This window comes from Oncorhynchus clarkii, unplaced genomic scaffold (assembly GCF_045791955.1).
Source record: "Oncorhynchus clarkii lewisi isolate Uvic-CL-2024 unplaced genomic scaffold, UVic_Ocla_1.0 unplaced_contig_8549_pilon_pilon, whole genome shotgun sequence".
In the NCBI taxonomy this organism is placed as follows: domain Eukaryota; kingdom Metazoa; phylum Chordata; class Actinopteri; order Salmoniformes; family Salmonidae; genus Oncorhynchus; species Oncorhynchus clarkii.
The window spans coordinates 607,851-627,370 of record NW_027261136.1 but is presented as its reverse complement, the minus strand read 5'-3'; the positions used below and the strand labels follow the sequence as shown (position 1 = coordinate 627,370).

At 38.7% G+C, this 19,520-nt stretch overlaps 1 protein-coding gene across 1 annotated transcript; it reads left to right on the top strand.

The window, feature by feature from the left end:
* The first annotated feature begins 1,206 nt into the window (after nt 1-1,206).
* On the top strand, nt 1,207-16,654 carry LOC139405176 (NLR family CARD domain-containing protein 3-like). Its single transcript, XM_071147596.1, has 10 exons — nt 1,207-1,320; nt 6,067-6,210; nt 9,464-9,580; nt 9,834-9,918; nt 10,049-10,277; nt 10,652-12,422; nt 12,708-12,881; nt 14,403-14,576; nt 15,324-15,370; nt 15,794-16,654. Exons 2-10 carry the CDS (start codon nt 6,083-6,085, stop codon nt 16,315-16,317), a joined length of 3,249 nt encoding a protein of 1,082 aa, XP_071003697.1. The 5' UTR covers nt 1,207-1,320; nt 6,067-6,082; the 3' UTR covers nt 16,318-16,654.
* Nucleotides 16,655-19,520: the final 2,866 nt, after the last annotated feature.

Genomic DNA, 19,520 nt, shown 5'->3' with positions numbered 1-19,520 from the left:
CCTGAGACGTTGTTTCTCCTAGATGTTTCAACTTCACAATAACAGCATTTAGAGTTGACTGGGGAATCTCTAGCAGGGCAGAAATGTGATGAACTGACTTTGTGGAAAGGTGGCATCCTATGACTGTGTCACGTTGAAAGTCACTGAGATTTTCATTAAGGCCATTCTACTGCTAATGTTTGTCTATGGAGATTGCATGGCAGTGTGCTCGATTGTATACACCTGTCAGCAACAGGTGTGGCTGAAATAGCCAAGTCTACATATTTGAAGGGGTGTCCACATACTTTTGTTTATATATACTAAAGTACATACTAAAGTATATATAAATAGTAAGTAACCTTTACTTAACTAAGCAAGTCAGTTAATTAAGAAAAAAATATTTATTACAATGATGGTCTACCAGGGAACAGTGGGTTAACTGCCTTGTTCAGGGGAACAGTGGGTTAACTGCCTTGTTCAGGGGAACAGTGGGTTAACTGCCTTGTTCAGGGGAACAGTGGGTTAACTGCCTTGTTCAGGGGAACAGTGGGTTAACTGCCTTGTTCAGGGGAACAGTGGGTTAACTGCCTTGTTCAGGGGAACAGTGGGGTTAACTGCCTTGTTCAGGGGAACAGTGGGTTAACTGCCTTGTTCAGGGGAACAGTGGGTTAACGGCCTTGTTCAGGGCAGAACAACAGATGTTTACCTTGTCAGCTCCTGTTACTGTCCCAACGCTCTAACCACTAGGTTACCTGCCGCCTCAAAAGTGTAATATAGCTTAATATGCACATACATTTATACTAACTAGACACAGACGCACATATCATGGCAACGTTGCTTTGCTAAACTCATGCGCAGAAACACATTATCGGGTATAACGGTCGTCTCACGCCGAACTGCGCATGTGCAGGCCGTCAAATAAAAGACACTCCTTCGATATAAAGTCATTTTGACTAAAATAATAACGTGCCAGTTTGTCACTTTCACGAAGTTGGAGTAATAACATGTTCAAATACTTAATACATTGGCTCGAATCTAGGTTGTGTCTTTAAATTTCGAGAAAATGTACAACTAAGGAATCATTTTTCACTTCTGACTTCTCAAACCCCAAATCACGGCATCGGTCGACTTCCTACAGTCTTCTTCCCAGCGGTCCCGGTAGACTCGGGATGTTGCGTCTGGGTTTAGGAATTCTGGTTATGTAATTTCCTCATGAAGTTGAAAGTACGTTTGCAGGCGAATGCACTTACAAAATGGATGTTGAAACTGTGGCGCACATTTCTCGGCAACATTAGAAGTCTGGTAAAAGTATTGATTTGAAGGAAAGACGAGCAGATTCTGGTAAGTCTAGAGGAAACATACAAACTATTATAAAGTTAGGTCGTCATCAGACATTTAATAGTCAAGATTAGGTTTGATCTATGATCACTGATCATCATGTGTGTAGTGCTGGGGAGAACCTTCATTTTAAGAAGACACGAAGAAAATATTCTGATAAATTCTAAATAAATTATATTTAATTACCAGGTGAATGGTAACGTCACTGTTACAAAAAATATACATTTCTAATAAGATTTTAGGACGGTTAGCTGAAGCTGAATAGTAAAAATATACATTTCTAGTCAGATTTTAGGACGGTTAGCTGAAGCTGAATAGTAAAACAAAATGGAGGATGGATTTTATCCATCTTCTAAAACAGGGCTCTCTGATCCTGTTCCTGGAGAGATACCATCCTGTAGGTTTTCATTACTATTCAAAACTAGTCACCTGATTAAAATAATGAGTTGGTTTATAAGATGAATCAGTTTAGTTACAACTGGGGTTGGAGTGAAAACCTACCGGAGGGTAGCGCTCCAGAAACAGGGTTGGAGTGAAACCCTACCGGAGGGTAGCGCTCCAGAAACAGGGTTGGAGTGAAACCCTTACCGGAGGGTAAAGCCCCAGGAACAGGGTTGGAGAGAAACCCTACCGGAGGGTAAAGCCCCAGGAACAGGGTTGGAGTGAAACCCTACCGGAGGGTAGCGCTCCAGGAACAGGGTTGGAGTGAAACCCTACCGGAGGGTAGCGCTCCAGGAACAGGGTCGGAGAGCGCTGTAATGAAAGGCTATTCAATAGATAGATATACATCTGTCGGTACAAACTTTGATTGAATACATTTTGACGTCATTTACATATTTCTTTGTGCTCCCTAAAAAAAAATACATCACTGCTTATCATGAAGACCGACCAGATGGCCTCCGTTGAAAATGTTGTAAAAAATATCAGGCCTAGGCTACATTCTCTGTCCTGCTACTGGTAGGACTATAACATTATGTGAACTGATCTGAACAGGTTTAGGCTGGTCATCTATGATATGTAGGTTATATACAGTACATTCTCTGTCCTGCTACTGGAAGGACTATAACATTATGTGAACTGATCTGAACAGGTTTAGGCTGGTCATCTATGATATGTAGGTTATATATAGTACATTCTCTGTCCTGCTACTGGTAGGACTATAACATTATGTGAACTGATCTGAACAGGTTTAGACTGGTCATCTATGATATGTAGGTTATATACAGTACATTCTCTGTCCTGCTACTGGTAGGACTATAACATTATGTGAACTGATCTGAACAGGTTTAGACTGGTCATCTATGATATGTAGTTTATATACAGTACATTCTCTGTGCTGCTACTGGTAGGCCTGTAACGTTATGTGAACTGACCTGGTCATCTATGATATGTAGGTTATATACAGTACATTCTCTGTGCTGCTACTGGTAGGAATATAACATTATGTGAACTGACCTGAACAGGTTTAGACTGGTCATCTATGATATGTAGGTTATATACAGTACATTCTCTGTCCTGCTACTGGTAGGACTATAACATTATGTGAACTGATCTGAACAGGTTTAGACTGGTCATCTATGATATGTAGGTTATATACAGTACATTCTCTGTCCTGCTACTGGTAGGACTATAACATTATGTGAACTGATCTGAACACGTTTAAACTGGTCATCTATGATATGTAGGTTATATACAGTACATTCTCTGTCCTGCTACTGGAAGGACTATAACATTATGTGAACTGATCTGAACAGGTTTAGACTGGTCATCTATGATATGTAGGTTATAGCCGAGGTATAGACCTCGATCTGCATATCACTAACAACCACTACTATACATTATAACCTAGTCTACTTTACATAATATAACATCTATATATCACTAACAACCCACTACTATACATTATAACCTAGTCTACTTTACATAATATAACATATCACTAACAACCCACTACTATACATTATAACCTAGCCTACTTTACATAATATAACATCTACATATCACTAACAAACCACTACTATACATTATAACCTAGTCTACTTTACATAATATAACATCTACATATCACTAACAACCCACTACTATACATTATAACCTAGTCTACTTTACATAATATAACATATCACTAACAACCCACTACTATACATTATAACCTAGTCTACTTTACATAATATAACATCTACACATCACTAACAACCCACTACTATACATTATAACCTAGTCTACTTTACATAATATAACATCTACATATCACTAACAACCCACTACTATACATTATAACCTAGTCTACTTTACATAATATAACATATCACTAACAACCCACTACTATACATTATAACCTAGTCTACTTTACATAATATAACATCTACATATCACTAACAACCCACTACTATACATTATAACCTAGTCTACTTTACATAATATAACATATCACTAACAACCCACTACTATACATTATAACCTAGCCTACTTTACATAATATAACATCTACATATCACTAACAAACCACTACTATACATTATAACCTAGTCTACTTTACATAATATAACATCTACATATCACTAACAACCCACTACTATACATTATAACCTAGTCTACTTTACATAATATAACATATCACTAACAACCCACTACTATACATTATAACCTAGCCTACTTTACATAATATAACATCTACATATCACTAACAACCCACTACTATACATTATAACCTAGTCTACTTTACATAATATAACATATCACTAACAACCCACTACTATACATTATAACCTAGTCTACTTTACATAATATAACATCTACATATCACTAACAACCCACTACTATACATTATAACCTAGTCTACTTTACATAATATAACATCTACATATCACTAACAACCCACCACTATACATTATAACCTAGTCTACTTTACATAATATAACATCTACATATCACTAACAACCCACTACTATACATTATAACCTAGTCTACTTTACATAATATAACATCTACATAGCACTAACAACCCACTACTATACATTATAACCTAGTCTACTTTACATAATATAACATATCACTAACAACCCACTACTATACATTATAACCTAGTCTACTTTACATAATATAACATCTACATATCACTAACAACCCACTACTATACATTATAACCTAGTCTACTTTACATAATATAACATCTACATATCACTAACAACCCACTACTCTACATTATAACCTAGTCTACTTTACATAATATAACATCTACATATCACTAACAACCCACTACTATACATTATAACCTAGTCTACTTTACATAATATAACATCTACATATCACTAACAACCCACTACTATACATTATAACCTAGTCTACTTTACATAATATAACATCTACATATCACTAACAACCCACTACTATACATTATAACCTAGTCTACTTTACATAATATAACATCTATATATCACTAACAACCCACTACTTTACATTATAACCTAGTCTACTTTACATAATATAACATCTATATATCACTAACAACCCACTACTATACATTATAACCTAGTCTACTTTACATAATATAACATCTACATATCACTAACAACCCACTACTATACATTATAACCTAGTCTACTTTACATAATATAACATATCACTAACAACCCACTACTATACATTATAACCTAGTCTACTTTACATAATATAACATCTATATATCACTAACAACCCACTACTTTACATTATAACCTAGTCTACTTAATAATAATAATAATAACATAATATAACATCTATATATCACTAACAACCCACTACTATACATTATAACCTAGTCTACTTTACATAATATAACATCTACATATCACTAACAACCCACTACTATACATTATAACCTAGTCTACTTTACATAATATAACATATCACTAACAACCCACTATTATACATTATAACCTAGTCTACTTTACATAATATAACATCTACATATCACTAACAAACCACTACTATACATTATAACCTAGACTACTTTACATAATATAACATCTCTTACTTGATGCATAAAACCTTTCTGAATGGATCAATGATTTCCCCCTCAGATCAATCATGTCCGTTTTAGCCCTTCTGTCTGTATTCTCAGATACATTTAGAAAATAACAGATTGAAAGACAATAAACAGCCACTTTTAATGAATAAAAACAAGTGTGAGACATGGCCTTGTGTTTCTGTACTGTCTAGAACTACCTTAACAAACAGTGACTTATTATTATTATTATTATTATTGTTGCTGTACTGTCTATAACTACCTTAACAAACAGTGACTTATTATTATTATTGTTGCTGTACTGTCTATAACTACCTTCACAAACAGTGACTTATTATTATTATTGTTGCTGTACTGTCTATAACCACCTTAACAAACAGTGACTTAATAATAATAATAATAATAATAATAATAATAATAATATTGTTGCTGTACTGTCTATAACCACCTTAACAAACAGTGACTTATTATTATTATTATTAATATTATTATTATTGTTATTATTATTGTTGCTGTAGTGTCTATAACCACCTTAACAAACAGTGACTTATTATTATTACAGACAGTTACCATGGAGATGAAATGTCACAACTACGTTTTCATGTGATGCATTAAATCATCTGATTGTTTCTATGTCTGTTAGTAAATGTTTTATTTCTCAAAGAGATAAATAATAAATGATAACAATTGACATTAAATAATTACTGTGTTAACCACAAACAACATTTTGGATCTCTGTTTAGGGGTCAGTGCTCTAAAATGAGTCTCTCTGGGGAGAGAAAGGAGGGGGGCCCTGGCTCTAAAATGCGTCTCTCTGGGGAGAGAGAGGAGGGGGGCCCTGCCTCTAAAATGAGTCTCTCTGGGGAACATGACGCCAAAGCTAAGAGGTGAGATGACAATTTTTGATATCATTATTATGAGTTTATTTCCAAAATGTTCACATTTGTTTTTTTTATCAGAAATGGTTGCTATGGGTACCTTCAATATTACTGTTCTCAGATTTGTAACTAATAGATTTTAGATGGGTGTATATGTATATATATATATATATATATATATATATATACTCACGTAGCTATCTTAATTAAGATGAAAGCACTTACTGTAAATCACTCTGTATAAGAGCATCTGCTAAATCAGGGGTTCTCAATCAGGGGTCTGTGGAGGTACTGCAGGGTTTCTCAATCCGGGGTCTGTGGAGGTACTGCAGGGGTTCTCAATCCGGGGTCTGTGGAGGTACTGCAGGGGTTCTCAATCCGGGGTCTGTGGAGGTACTGCAGGGGTTCTCAATCCGGGGTCTGTGGAGGTACTGCTGGGGTTCCACGGCACTGTACTCATTGCAATGTTAGACATGTGATAGAATTTCCACATGATACGACCACTTTTTCTACTCTTAATTATTGCCTAATATAATGGAATGCATAATTTTTTTACCAATTCTGATGCTTGTTACAAGCAGAATATTGACAATATAACCATTACATCAACACACTCTTCACACCCGTTTAACAACTCTAAATATCTTTGGCATAGTAGGTATCAAGTCCCTTGCCAATAATGTTTCCTACAACATTGCATACAATGTTCATTTTCATCTAACACATATTACGCCCCAGATACCTTCAATTGCCCAATTTATAGCCACGCCCAATTTAGGATTATTATTTAACAACATGATGTTGTTCTCCAAAGGGAGAACTTGAAATAACATGATGTAGATAATTAAATAATCAAAAAAAAAAACGTGTTTATTATTATACACTCTTAGAACCGAAGGTTCCTTCTAGAACTAAAAAGGCTTCTATCATTTCCTTAATATATGGAACCACTAAAAGTTCTATATATTATTGGGTTCAGTGAACCTGTAGAGTTCTGATAACCAAAAGGTTCCTGTTTTGAGGATGGGAACCCAGCAGCCCTCCAGTGGTCAGAACAAGTCCACCCATTTTTTCCAGCACCCGGCCCGGGATTCGAACCAGCCACCGTTCAGCCATAGGTCATACTCCCTCCACAGCTCCAACTCTTTAGCCGCTGGGTGAAAACCTGAGTTAATCTTCAGAAATAAGCATGAGTTAATCTGCTAAAATGAAGACAAAATGCTATGCAGACAAACATGGTATTACTTGTTTACATAATTATCATACATAAATCAGTGCCAAAAGCACAAGACATACTGTTGCATGTAGGTCTATATTATTAATGGATTGATCATATAGAAATGTAAAACATTATTTTTAACTACTACAAAGCAATTACATGTGGTGCAGGAACCACTGACTAACTGAATTATTCTATAGTATTATCAAGACACCTGCTGTTAACTCTTAACTACTTAGGACAGCTGCTGTTAACTCTTAACTACTTAGGACAGCTGCTGTTAACTCTTAACTACTTAGGACACCTGCTGTTAACTCTTAACTACTTAGGACAGCTCACGAGGTGTCCTAAATATCTGCTGACTAGGTGGGACGAGAGACTTCATGCATAGCTTTAATTTATACCCATAAGTGGAAACTGTCTTTATTCTCAGCACTTATACGACCAATTTTCTACTCTGAGACACTTTGGCGATATGGACCCAGATCTCAACATATTGTTATAAAAAAAACAGAATGTTTGTTTTACATAATAATAAAAAATGAGTATTATCAATGTAACCCACTGTAAAGACTGGGTTTAGTTGATTGTGTTGCACTGCTCATGTCCGTGTTCTGGAACTGTCCGCGTCCCCGTAAAGAACTGTCCGCGTCCCCGTAAAGAACTGTCCGCGTCCCCGTACAGAACTGTCCGCGTCCACGTTCGGTGTGTCCGGTTACGCGCAGAGTGGACTGAGGTGATCTTGGGGAATAACGACGGAGTTTATTACAGTGTTGAGACACCGAAGTTTACTGTTCAATTTGTTTTTTTCTTTACGGTCAGGGACAGTGTGAGTGTAGCCAGATCCTTTTCACTCTCTATCCTTGTTTCATTTTGTGATTCACCGGATTCATCATCGAGACGAGGGACAGACGAACGACCTGCTATCTAACCAAGCTATTCGGTACAGCTCGGTAATCTAGCTAGCTACTCTACCAGCAGCATCCTAGTTATCCTAGCTAGTCGGTACAGCTCGGTAAGCTAGCTAGCTACTCTACCAGCAGCATCCTAGTTACCCTAGCTAGTCGGTACAGCTCGGTAAGCTAGCTAGCTACTCTACCAGCAGCATCCTAATTATCCTAGCTAGTCGGTACAGCTCGGTAAGCTAGCTAGCTACTCTACCAGCAGCATCCTAGTTATCCTAGCTATTCGGTACAGCTCGGTAAGCTAGCTAGCTACTCTACCAGCAGCATCCTAGTTATCCTAGCTAGTCGGTACAGCTCGGTAAGCTAGCTAGCTACTCTACCAGCAGCATCCTAGTTATCCTAGCTAGTCGGTACAGCTCGGTAAGCTAGCTAGCTACTCTACCAGCAGCATCCTAGTTACAATAGCTACCACTACATCATCACCGGCTGTCTGCATTTCTTGTGGACCGATGGAGCTCCCCGGTTGTTTCTTCCACCTGTTAAATCCCGGTAAGGCTTCTCCCTCTCTCGTTGATGGATGCTGGCTACCTCTGTCCGGTTCTCCTCTCTTCACTAGATGGACGGTAACTTTAGTGTTTAAACCCTCTGTGTCCAAGGACCGAACTTTTGAATATTATTTTCAGGGCGCCTCAATAGCAGGTATTGAACCCTGGGTAAATAATCACTAGTCAGAACCTCAACCTCAGTATACATTCATTATAAAAATCATCTTAATATCTGATATTGTGAGTAAACAACCTCGAGAGTGCGTCTTCCAGCCCTCCAATAAATTACATCATTCAACCCTCCCGGTTAGTAAATTTACCTCAACATCCCCCGGAGAAGGCAGAGTAACGACACCAGCCTTTTAGCGGGGCTGACAGACTGACTACAACGCTCGCGACGCTAAATGAATCTCGTTATTAATAATGACACACTGCTCGCGACGCTAAATTAATCTCATTATTAATAATGACACACTGCTCGCGCGCTGCAACGAGAACTAGAAGTCAGTTCTATTTGTGAAACTCTTCTTATGTTTCCCCATCTGAGCTCAGAGTAGATGAGAGATGTAATGTTTGTCTCTGTTGTGTTGAAGTCCAATCAAGCAGGAGAGACCAGCCTCCCCTGTTCCCAGCTGTGTATCCATGAAGAGTGACCAGTCTATGGATCGTCCTATAAAGTTTAGAGAGGGAGACTTTTCTACTGAACAAAGGTAAGAAGAACTCATGGGTCATGGTCAGTGAGTTAAACAACACTGTCGCTAGTCATTTCTCCTTTCCCACTTTCCCATTTATTTTGGTTGTTTTTCATAATCCATAGGCTCATCCTTTTTCAATTTTCGTAGTCTTAAAACAATATTATACAAACACAACATTCCCTCCGTGTGTGTGTGTGTGTGTGTGTGTGTGTGTGTGTGTGTGTGTACTCCCTGGATGAGGAGATGTAATCTCATGTTTTGTCCACAGAAACCAACAGGAGAGATCAGAGTCAGAGATTCGCAGTGGTCAGTCTTCCCAGAGTCATCAAACAGACCTGGCCTCCATATTCAGTGTATGTGGTCCTGTTATGTACATTTGTTTTTGTTTACCTCAAGTAAAGTTGCTCTGTCAATCATTCATTAATGTGTTAATGAGAAAAGCATTTCTTCTCTTGCTTAACTTAGTTACTTGATTTATTTCAGATGCTTGAAGAGAAAATTATGACATTTGTGAAGAACGAGCTGAAGATGTTCAAGAGGATTCTTAGTCCAGAACTCCCAGAAGGCTTTGAGAGTCAGAAGCAGGATAAGGAAGTGGTGGACCCTGAAGATGAGCAGCAGGAGAGCAGTGCCAGAGAGGGGGCTCTGAAGATCACACTGCACATCCTGAGGAAAATGAACGAGAAGGAGCTTGCTGACACACTGGAGAAATGTAAGATCTGTCTGCCTCATGTTGAATGCTGTTTTATAACATTTAAAAGCTGTAGCTAAAGTACAGCTAAAGTAGCTGTGTAACTCAATGATATTGTAGCAGCCTTAACACAACACCTAGTGACCTCATCAAGTAGCAGCAGGGATGTGTTGTGGTGATTAATTTAGAGAGAGAGACAACATTAATAATACCATCAATAATACCAATAATAATGTAATCAGTCACACCAGTCTGTAATGCATTATGAAAACATTTACACATTTATACAGTCAGTTAAAAGAATACATTATTATAATGTAAAACTTTATAACAGTCCTTCAATACTGTAGGCATTAAAACAGACGTAATATTAATATCCTCTGTGTTATTTCTAGATTCAGATGAGCTTGCTGTGATTTGCCAACGTGAACTCAAATCTAATCTAAAGAAGAAGTTTCAATGTGTATTTGAGGGGATCGCTAAACAAGGAAACCCAACACTTCTCAATAAGATCTACACAGAGCTCTACATCACAGAGGGTGGAACAGGACAGGTCAATAATGAACATGAGCTGAAACAGACTGAGACAACAACCTGGAAACAAGCAAGACCAGAGACTGCAATCAAATGTAACGACATCTTCAAACCCTTAACTGGACAAGACAAACCTATCAGAACTGTGCTGACAAAGGGAGTCGCTGGCATTGGAAAAACAGTCTCTGTGCAGAAGTTAATTCTGGACTGGGCTGAAGGAAAAGCAAATCAGGATGTCCAATTTGTATTTTCATTCCCTTTCCGGGAGCTGAATTTGATGAAAGAGGACAAATACACTTTCATTGAACTTCTTAATCACTTTTTAATGGAAACCAAACAATCAGGAATCTCCATCTACAACAAGTTCAAAGTTCTGTTCATCTTTGATGGTCTGGATGAGTGCCGACTCCCCCTAGACTTCCAGAAGAACAAGATCTGTTGGGACGTCACAGAGTCAACCTCAGTGGATGTTCTGCTGACAAATCTCATCAAGGGAAATCTGCTTCCCTCTGCTCTCCTCTGGATAACTACCCGACCTGCAGCAGCCAATAAGATCCCTTCAGGGTGTGTTGACCAGGTGACAGAGGTACGAGGGTTCAATGACCCACAGAAGGAGGAGTACTTCAGGAAGAGATTCAGTGATGAGGACCTGGCCAGCAGAATCATCTCACACATAAAGACATCAAGGAGCCTCCACATCATGTGCCACATTCCAGTCTTCTGTTGGATTTCTGCAACAGTCCTTGAACACATGCTGAAACATAAGAGAGAAGAGATGCCCAAGACTCTGACTGAGATGTACACACACCTTGTGGAGTTTCATACCAAACAGAAGAATGAAAAGTATCTTGGGAAAGAAGAGACAGGTCCACACTGGAATAAAGAGAGCATTCTGTCACTGGGAAAACTGGCTTTTCAACAGCTTGTGAATGGCAATCTGATTTTCTATGAAGAAGACCTGAAAGAGGCTGGCATTGATGTCAATGAAGCCTCAGTGTACTCAGGATTGTGCACACAGCTCTTTAAAGAGGAATGTGGGCTGTACCACGACAAGGTGTACTGCTTTGTTCATCTGAGCATTCAGGAGTTTCTGGCTGCTGTATATGTGTTCCTCTCATTCATCAACAACAATGAGAATCTAATGGACAAACTGCAAACAAACGACGAGCCTGAAGTTACTTTCTACAAGAGTGCTGTGGATAAAGCCTTACAAAGTGAGACGGGAAACCTGGACCTTTTCCTCCGCTTCCTTCTGGGCCTCTCACTGGAGTCCAATCAGAAGCACTTACGAGGTCTCCTGACAAAGACAAGAAGCAACTCAAAGAACCGTGAAGAAACAGTCAACTACATCAAGGAGAAGATCAGGGAGAATCCCTCTCCAGAGAGGTGCATCAATCTGTTCCACTGTCTGAATGAACTGAATGACCATTCTCTAGTGGAGGAGATCCAATGCTTCCTGAGATCTGGAAGTCTCTCTAGAGTCAACCTGTCACCTGCACAGTGGTCAGCTCTGGTCTTTGTGTTGCTGACTTCAGAAAAGGAGCTGGATGTGTTTGACCTGAAGAAATACTCCAGATCAGAGGAAGGTCTTCTGAGGCTGCTGCCAGTGGTCAAAGCCTCCAGAGCTGTTCTGTGAGTAAATAAAATGCCATTTAGAACTAATCATCAGGAAGAAATATTTAGTTTAGAGACAAATATGCATTATAATATGTGTATAATATTATGTTGAAAAACATATTGAATAAATTCATTGATTTTCACATTAGTATAACAATATGACCATACAATTCTAGGAGACAGAAGATGAATCTATATGTTCTTTGAGAGAATAAACCAAATGCATCTACCATTGTCCTTCTACACTACTGGTGTTAAATTAACAGTGTGTTTGTGAAGTCATGATGATCTCTTTGTCAGGCTGTCAGGCTGTCTAGTCACAGAGGAAGGCTGTGCTTCTCTGGTCTCAGCTCTGGAGTCAAACCCCTCACACCTGAGAGAGCTGGATCTGAGTAACAATGACCTGAAGGATTCAGGAGTGAAGCTGCTCTCTGCTGGACTGAAGAATCCCCACTGTAAACTGGAGACTCTGAGGTCAGTATTCCTGTAGTTGGTCAACAAGTGATAACTGTTCACCAGATCCACATGTGTTTACCAGACACACATAGTCCACACCATATGTGTTTGGACAGTGAAGCTTACAGTTTTAAATGTGGTGCTTTGCTCCAGCATTTTGGATTTGAGATATAATGTTTCATATTAGGTGACAGTACAGAATGTCACCTTTTATTTGAGAGGATTCATATATTATATCATTTAGAAAACATTTTCTAAACAGTGAAACAGATAAAATATCCTCATTTAAATGGTGACATTATATACATATATATATATATATATATATATATATATATATATATATATATATATATATATATATATATATATATATATATATACTGTCACCTCATATGAAACATTTGATCTGAAATCAAAAATGTTGGAGTAAAGAGCCACATTTAAAATGTTAGCTTCACTGTCAAAATAGATATGGTGTGGACTGTATACTCAATACAATCTAAATCTGATACCTCACTGTCTAAATAGATATGGTGAGGACTGTATACTCAATACAATCTAAATCTGATACCTCACTGTCTAAATAGATATGGTGTGGACTGTATACTCAATACAATCTAAATCTGATACCTCACTGTCTAAATAGATATGGTGTGGACTGTTTACTCAATACAATCTAAATCTGATACCTCACTGTCTAAATAGATATGGTGAGGACTGTATACTCAATACAATCTAAATCTGATACCTCACTGTCTAAATAGATATGGTGTGGACTGTATACTCAATACAATCTAAATCTGATACCTCACTGTCTAAATAGATATGGTGTGGGCTGTATACTCAATACAATCTAAATCTGATACCTCACTGTCTAAATAGATATGGTGTGGACTGTATACTCAATACAATCTAAATCTGATACCTCACTGTCTAAATAGATATGGTGTGGGCTGTATACTCAATACAATCTAAATCTGATACCTCACTGTCTAAATAGATATGGTGAGGACTGTATACTCAATACAATCTAAATCTGATACCTCACTGTCTAAATAGATATGGTGTGGGCTGTATACTCAATAGAATCTAAATCTGATACCTCACTGTCTGTCTTCTGACTGATTCTGCTTTTTAAACTGGTCTGGTATAAATAAATAAATAAATATTTGTTCTATAGATGTTTCTATCTGATGTCACAGTCGTTGTAACGTGATGACATTCTATAGATGTTTCTATCTGATGTCACAGTCGTTGTAACATTCTATAGATGTTTCTATCTGATGTCACAGTTGTTGTAACATTCTATAGATGTTTCTATCTGATGTCACAGTCATTGTAACATTCTATAGATGTTTCTATCTGCAGGTAATACTTTGATAATTTGTCATTTATAATAATGATACATTCATTTATGAATATATATGGAAGGTTTCAGGACACTGATGTATCTGAATATGTTGAAAAAATATATTGCCACTATTTTCACCACCAAAGAATATCAGTGTGATTTTAATATGATTTGACTCTTTGCAGGCTGTCAGGCTGTCTAGTCACAGAGGAAGGCTGTGATTCTCTGGTCTCAGCTCTGGAGTCAAACCCCTCACACCTGAGAGAGCTGGACCTGAGCTACAATCACCCAGGAGACTCAGGAGTCAGACTGCTCTCTGCTGGACTGGAGGATCCACACTGCAGACTGGAGAAACTCAAGTATGTAGAGGGTTTATGTCAATGTTCATATCAGACATGTTTGACTTATCAGGCTAGTTAAGACAAACATTCTTACAGCCACTTGGACAAAGTTATATGCTGACTGTGTGTGTGTGTGTGTGAGATCTGGGACCATATGGCCAATTTTTCAGAGGAGAAAATTGGTAATTTAAGTGCTGTGTGTGTGTGTGTGTGTGTGTGTGTGTGTGTGTGTGTGTCTGTGTGAGTTCAGTGTGTGTGTGTGTGGGTCCAATGTGTGTGCAGTGTGTGTAAATCTCTCAATGACACACACTCTGGACACACACACTCTGGACACACACACTCTGGACACACACACACACTGGACACTCACACACTGGACACACACTGGACACACACAGGACTCACACACACACAAACACACACACAAACACACACTGGACACACACACACTGGACAAACACACATTGGACACACATACACACACTGGACACACACAGACACACAATGGAAACACACACACTGGACACACACACACACTGACACAATCACAAACTGGACTCACACACACACACACACACAGTACACACACACACACACACACACACACCCTACACACACACACACACACACACACACAGGACAAACACATACAAGCACTGGACACACACACACAGATTGATATATGCTATATACGTGTGTGTGTGTGTGTGTGTGTGTTTGTGTGTGTGTCTCAATGACTGTCTGTTCTTCTGCTTACCGCTACAGTGTGGAACATGGTGGAGAGAACAGAATGAAACCTGGGCCTAGAAAATGTGAGTGTTGACTGCTGTGAAGAATATGACTAAGAATAAGTCTTAATTCAAGTTAAGTCAAAGTCAAAGACCTCCATCATTACTTACTTGGTCATATTAAATATCAGCTGTAGTTCTACAGAAGCAGAAATCAGGGACACCAAAGTTTACAAAGAGTTGCTTTGTGTGTGTGTGTGTGTGTTTGTGTTCATACAGGTGTGTGTGTGTGTGTGTGTGTGTGTGTGTGTGTGTAATTAATAGGAAAAGGTGTGTTTTATATTACCATACAGTATAACATAAGATCATTCATCAAGTCTCAAGTTACCTTAACTTCTCCTTTTGATACCTAGAAACATCTACATTAAATGAATTAGTGAAAAGTGAGTTAACATTCTAATGTGAATGATGATGATTTCTAATATTGTGTCTGGTTTCATCCATCAGATGTCTGTGATCTCACACTGGACCCAAACACAGTAAACAGACTCCTCTCTCTGTCTGAGGAGAACAGAAAGGTGACATGTAGGAGAGAGAAGCAGCCGTATCCTGATCACCAAGAGAGATTTGAGGACTGTGAACAGGTGCTGTGTAGAGAGGGTCTGACTGGGCTCTGTTACTGGGAGGTAGAGTGGAGTGGGAGAATGGCTGTTATTGGAGTGACATATAAAGGAATCAGCAGGAGACGAGAGGTTAACGACTGTTATCTTGGATACAATGACATGTCCTGGACTCTGTTCTGCTCTGACAACAGCTACATTGCCTGGCACAATAATTATCCCACTACCATAGACCTCCACCCCTCCAGCTCCCACAGAGTAGGAGTGTATCTGGACTGGCCAGCCGGCACTCTGTCCTTCTATAGAGCCTCCTCTGACACACTGACCCACCTGATCACATTCACCTCCACATTCACTGAGCCCCTCTATCCAGGGTTTTGGGTTGATTACAACTCCTCAGTGTCCCTGTAAATAATAACCTGACACACACACACTGAAACACACAAACACTGGACACACACACAATAGACTTACACACACTGGACACACACACACACGCACTGGACACACACTGAACACACAAACACACAGACACACACACACATTGGACACACACACGCAAACACGCACACGCAAACACATACACACACTGGACACACACACATACTCACACACACACACTGGACAAACACACACACACCAACAAACACATATTGGACACACACACACACACACACACATTGGACACACACACACAAACACACAGTGGACACACACATTCGACACACACACAAACACACTGGACACACACACACACACACACACACACACACACACCGACTGGACACACACACCAAGTAGTTCCACAAACACAGATATCACTTCCAAACCTGAAAAACTCGAATGGAGAAATAGCCATGCAGGGCACCAGTCTAGTGAGGACCAGTGGTTGCTTGGCAGTTTCTGGATCCCAGGTTCTAGAACAGCTTCTATCCCAGTTCTATCTGCCTGTTAAATCAGTTTCTGGACCACAGGTTCTAGAACAGCTTCTATCCCAGTTCTATCTGCCTGTTAAATCAGTTTCTGGACCACAGGTTCTAGAACAGCTACTATCCCAGTTATATCTGCCTGTTAAATCAGTTTCTGGACCACAGGTTCTAGAACAGCTTCTATCCCAGTTCTATCTGCCTGTTAAATCAGTTTCTGGACCACAGGTTCTAGAACAGTTTCTATCCCAGTTCTATCTGCCTGTTAAATCAGTTTCTGTACCTCAGGTTCTAGAACAGCTTCTATCCCAGTTCTATCTGCCTGTTAAATCAGTTTCTGGACCACAGGTTCTAGAACAGCTACAATTCCAGTTCTATCTGCCTGTTAAATCAGTTTCTGGACCACAGGTTCTAGAACAGCTTCTATCCCAGTTCTATCTGCCTGTTAAATCAGTTTCTGGACCACAGGTTCTAGAACAGTTTCTATCCCAGTTCTATCTGCCTGTTAAATCAGTTTCTGGACCACAGGTTCTAGAACAGTTTCTATCCCAGTTCTATCTGCCTGTTAAATCAGTTTCTGGACCACAGGTTCTAGAACAGTTTCTATCCCAGTTCTATCTGCCTGTTAAATCAGTTTCTGGACCACAGGTTCTAGAACAGCTTCTATCCCAGTTCTATCTGCCTGTTAAATCAGTTTCTGGATCACAGGTTCTAGAACAGCTTCTATCCCAGTTCTATCTGCCTGTTAAATCAGTTTCTGGACCACAGGTTCTAGAACAGCTTCTATCCCAGTTCTATCTGCTTGTTAAATCAGTTTCTGGATCACAGGTTCTAGAACAGCTTCTATCCCAGGTCTATCTGCCTGTTAAATCAGTTTCTGGACCACAGGTTCTAGAACAGCTTCTATCCCAGTTCTATCTGCCTGTTAAATCAGTTTCTGGATCACAGGTTCTAGAACAGCTTCTATCCCAGTTCTATCTGCCTGTTAAATCAGTTTCTGGACCACAGGTTCTAGAACAGCTTCTATCCCAGTTCTATCTGCCTGTTAAATCAGTTTCTGGATCACAGGTTCTAGAACAGCTTCTATCCCAGGTCTATCTGCCTGTTAATGCAGTTTCTGGGCCACAGGTTCTAGAACAGCTTCTATCCCAGTTCTATCTGCCTGTTAAATCATCAACCTAAACTGTTTCCATCAGACTATTAGAACATGACTGAACCTTTTGGTTCCATTTCTGATCTTTTACCACTTTGCATTTTTATGATATATTTTACTGTTTGTGTTTGTACCACAGGAGGTTGGTGGGACCTTAAATGGGGAGGACAGGCTTGTAATGGCTGGAGGGGAATAAGTGGAATGGTATCAAACACGTGGTTTCCATGTGTTCCATTTCATTCACTCTGTTCCAGACATTATTATGAGCCGTCCTCCCCTCAGCAGCCTCCTCTGGTATGTACTGTCCTATATGTGAGAGAGCTCCAACAAGGAATTACAATGTATGTACTACTTTTAATACCTGCAAATGGCAAATAAACTACTAGAACTCCTTATGAATGTCTGCAGCCGACTAGACTGTTGGCGTCTGACAAGAGGTGAAAATATTACAGGAATATTCTGCAAATGTTGAGGAAGACGTCACTCAATCCCCCCAAAACAACATGCAGTCTTTCCACAAGACTCCCATGAAGTTATAGTGTGACGTTATGAGTTGACGTTAAAGTAACATTCTCAGAACATACTGCACTTGTTTTATACTGTTTTAGATGGATCCTCTGTTTATCATCTTGTTTTATACTGTTTTAGATGGATCCTCTGTTTATCATCTTGTTTTATACTGTTTTAGATGGATCCTCTGTTTATCATCTTGTTTTATACTGTTTTAGATGGATCCTCTGTTTATCATCTTGTTTTATACTGTTTTAGATGGATCCTCTGTTTATCATCTTGTTTTAGATGGATCCTCTGTTTATCATCTTGTTTTATACTGTTTTAGATGGATCCTCTGTTTATCATCTTGTTTTATACTGTTTTAGATGGATCCTCTGTTTATCATCTTGTTTTATAGTGTTTTAGATGGATCCTCTGTTTATCATCTTGTTTTATACTGTTTTAGATGGATCCTCTGTTTATCATCTTGTTTTATACTGTTTTAGATGGATCCTCTGTTTATCATCTTGTTTTATACTGTTTTAGATGGATCCTCTGTTTATCATCTTGTTTTATACTGTTTTAGATGGATCCTCTGTTTATCATCTTGTTTTAGATGGATCCTCTGTTTATCATCTTGTTTTATACTGTTTTAGATGGATCCTCTGTTTATCATCTTGTTTTATACTGTTTTAGATGGATCCTCTGTTTATCATCTTGTTTTATACTGTTTTAGATGGATCCTCTGTTTATCATCTTGTTTTATACTGTTTTAGATGGATCCTCTGTTTATCATCTTGTTTTAGATGGATCCTCTGTTTATCATCTTGTTTTATACTGTTTTAGATGGATCCTCTGTTTATCATCTTGTTTTAGATGGATCCTCTGTTTATCATCTTGTTTTATACTGTTTTAGATGGATCCTCTGTTTATCATCTTGTTTTATACTGTTTTAGATGGATCCTCTGTTTATCATCTTGTTTTATACTGTTTTAGATGGATCCTCTGTTTATCATCTTGTTTTAGATGGATCCTCTGTTTAT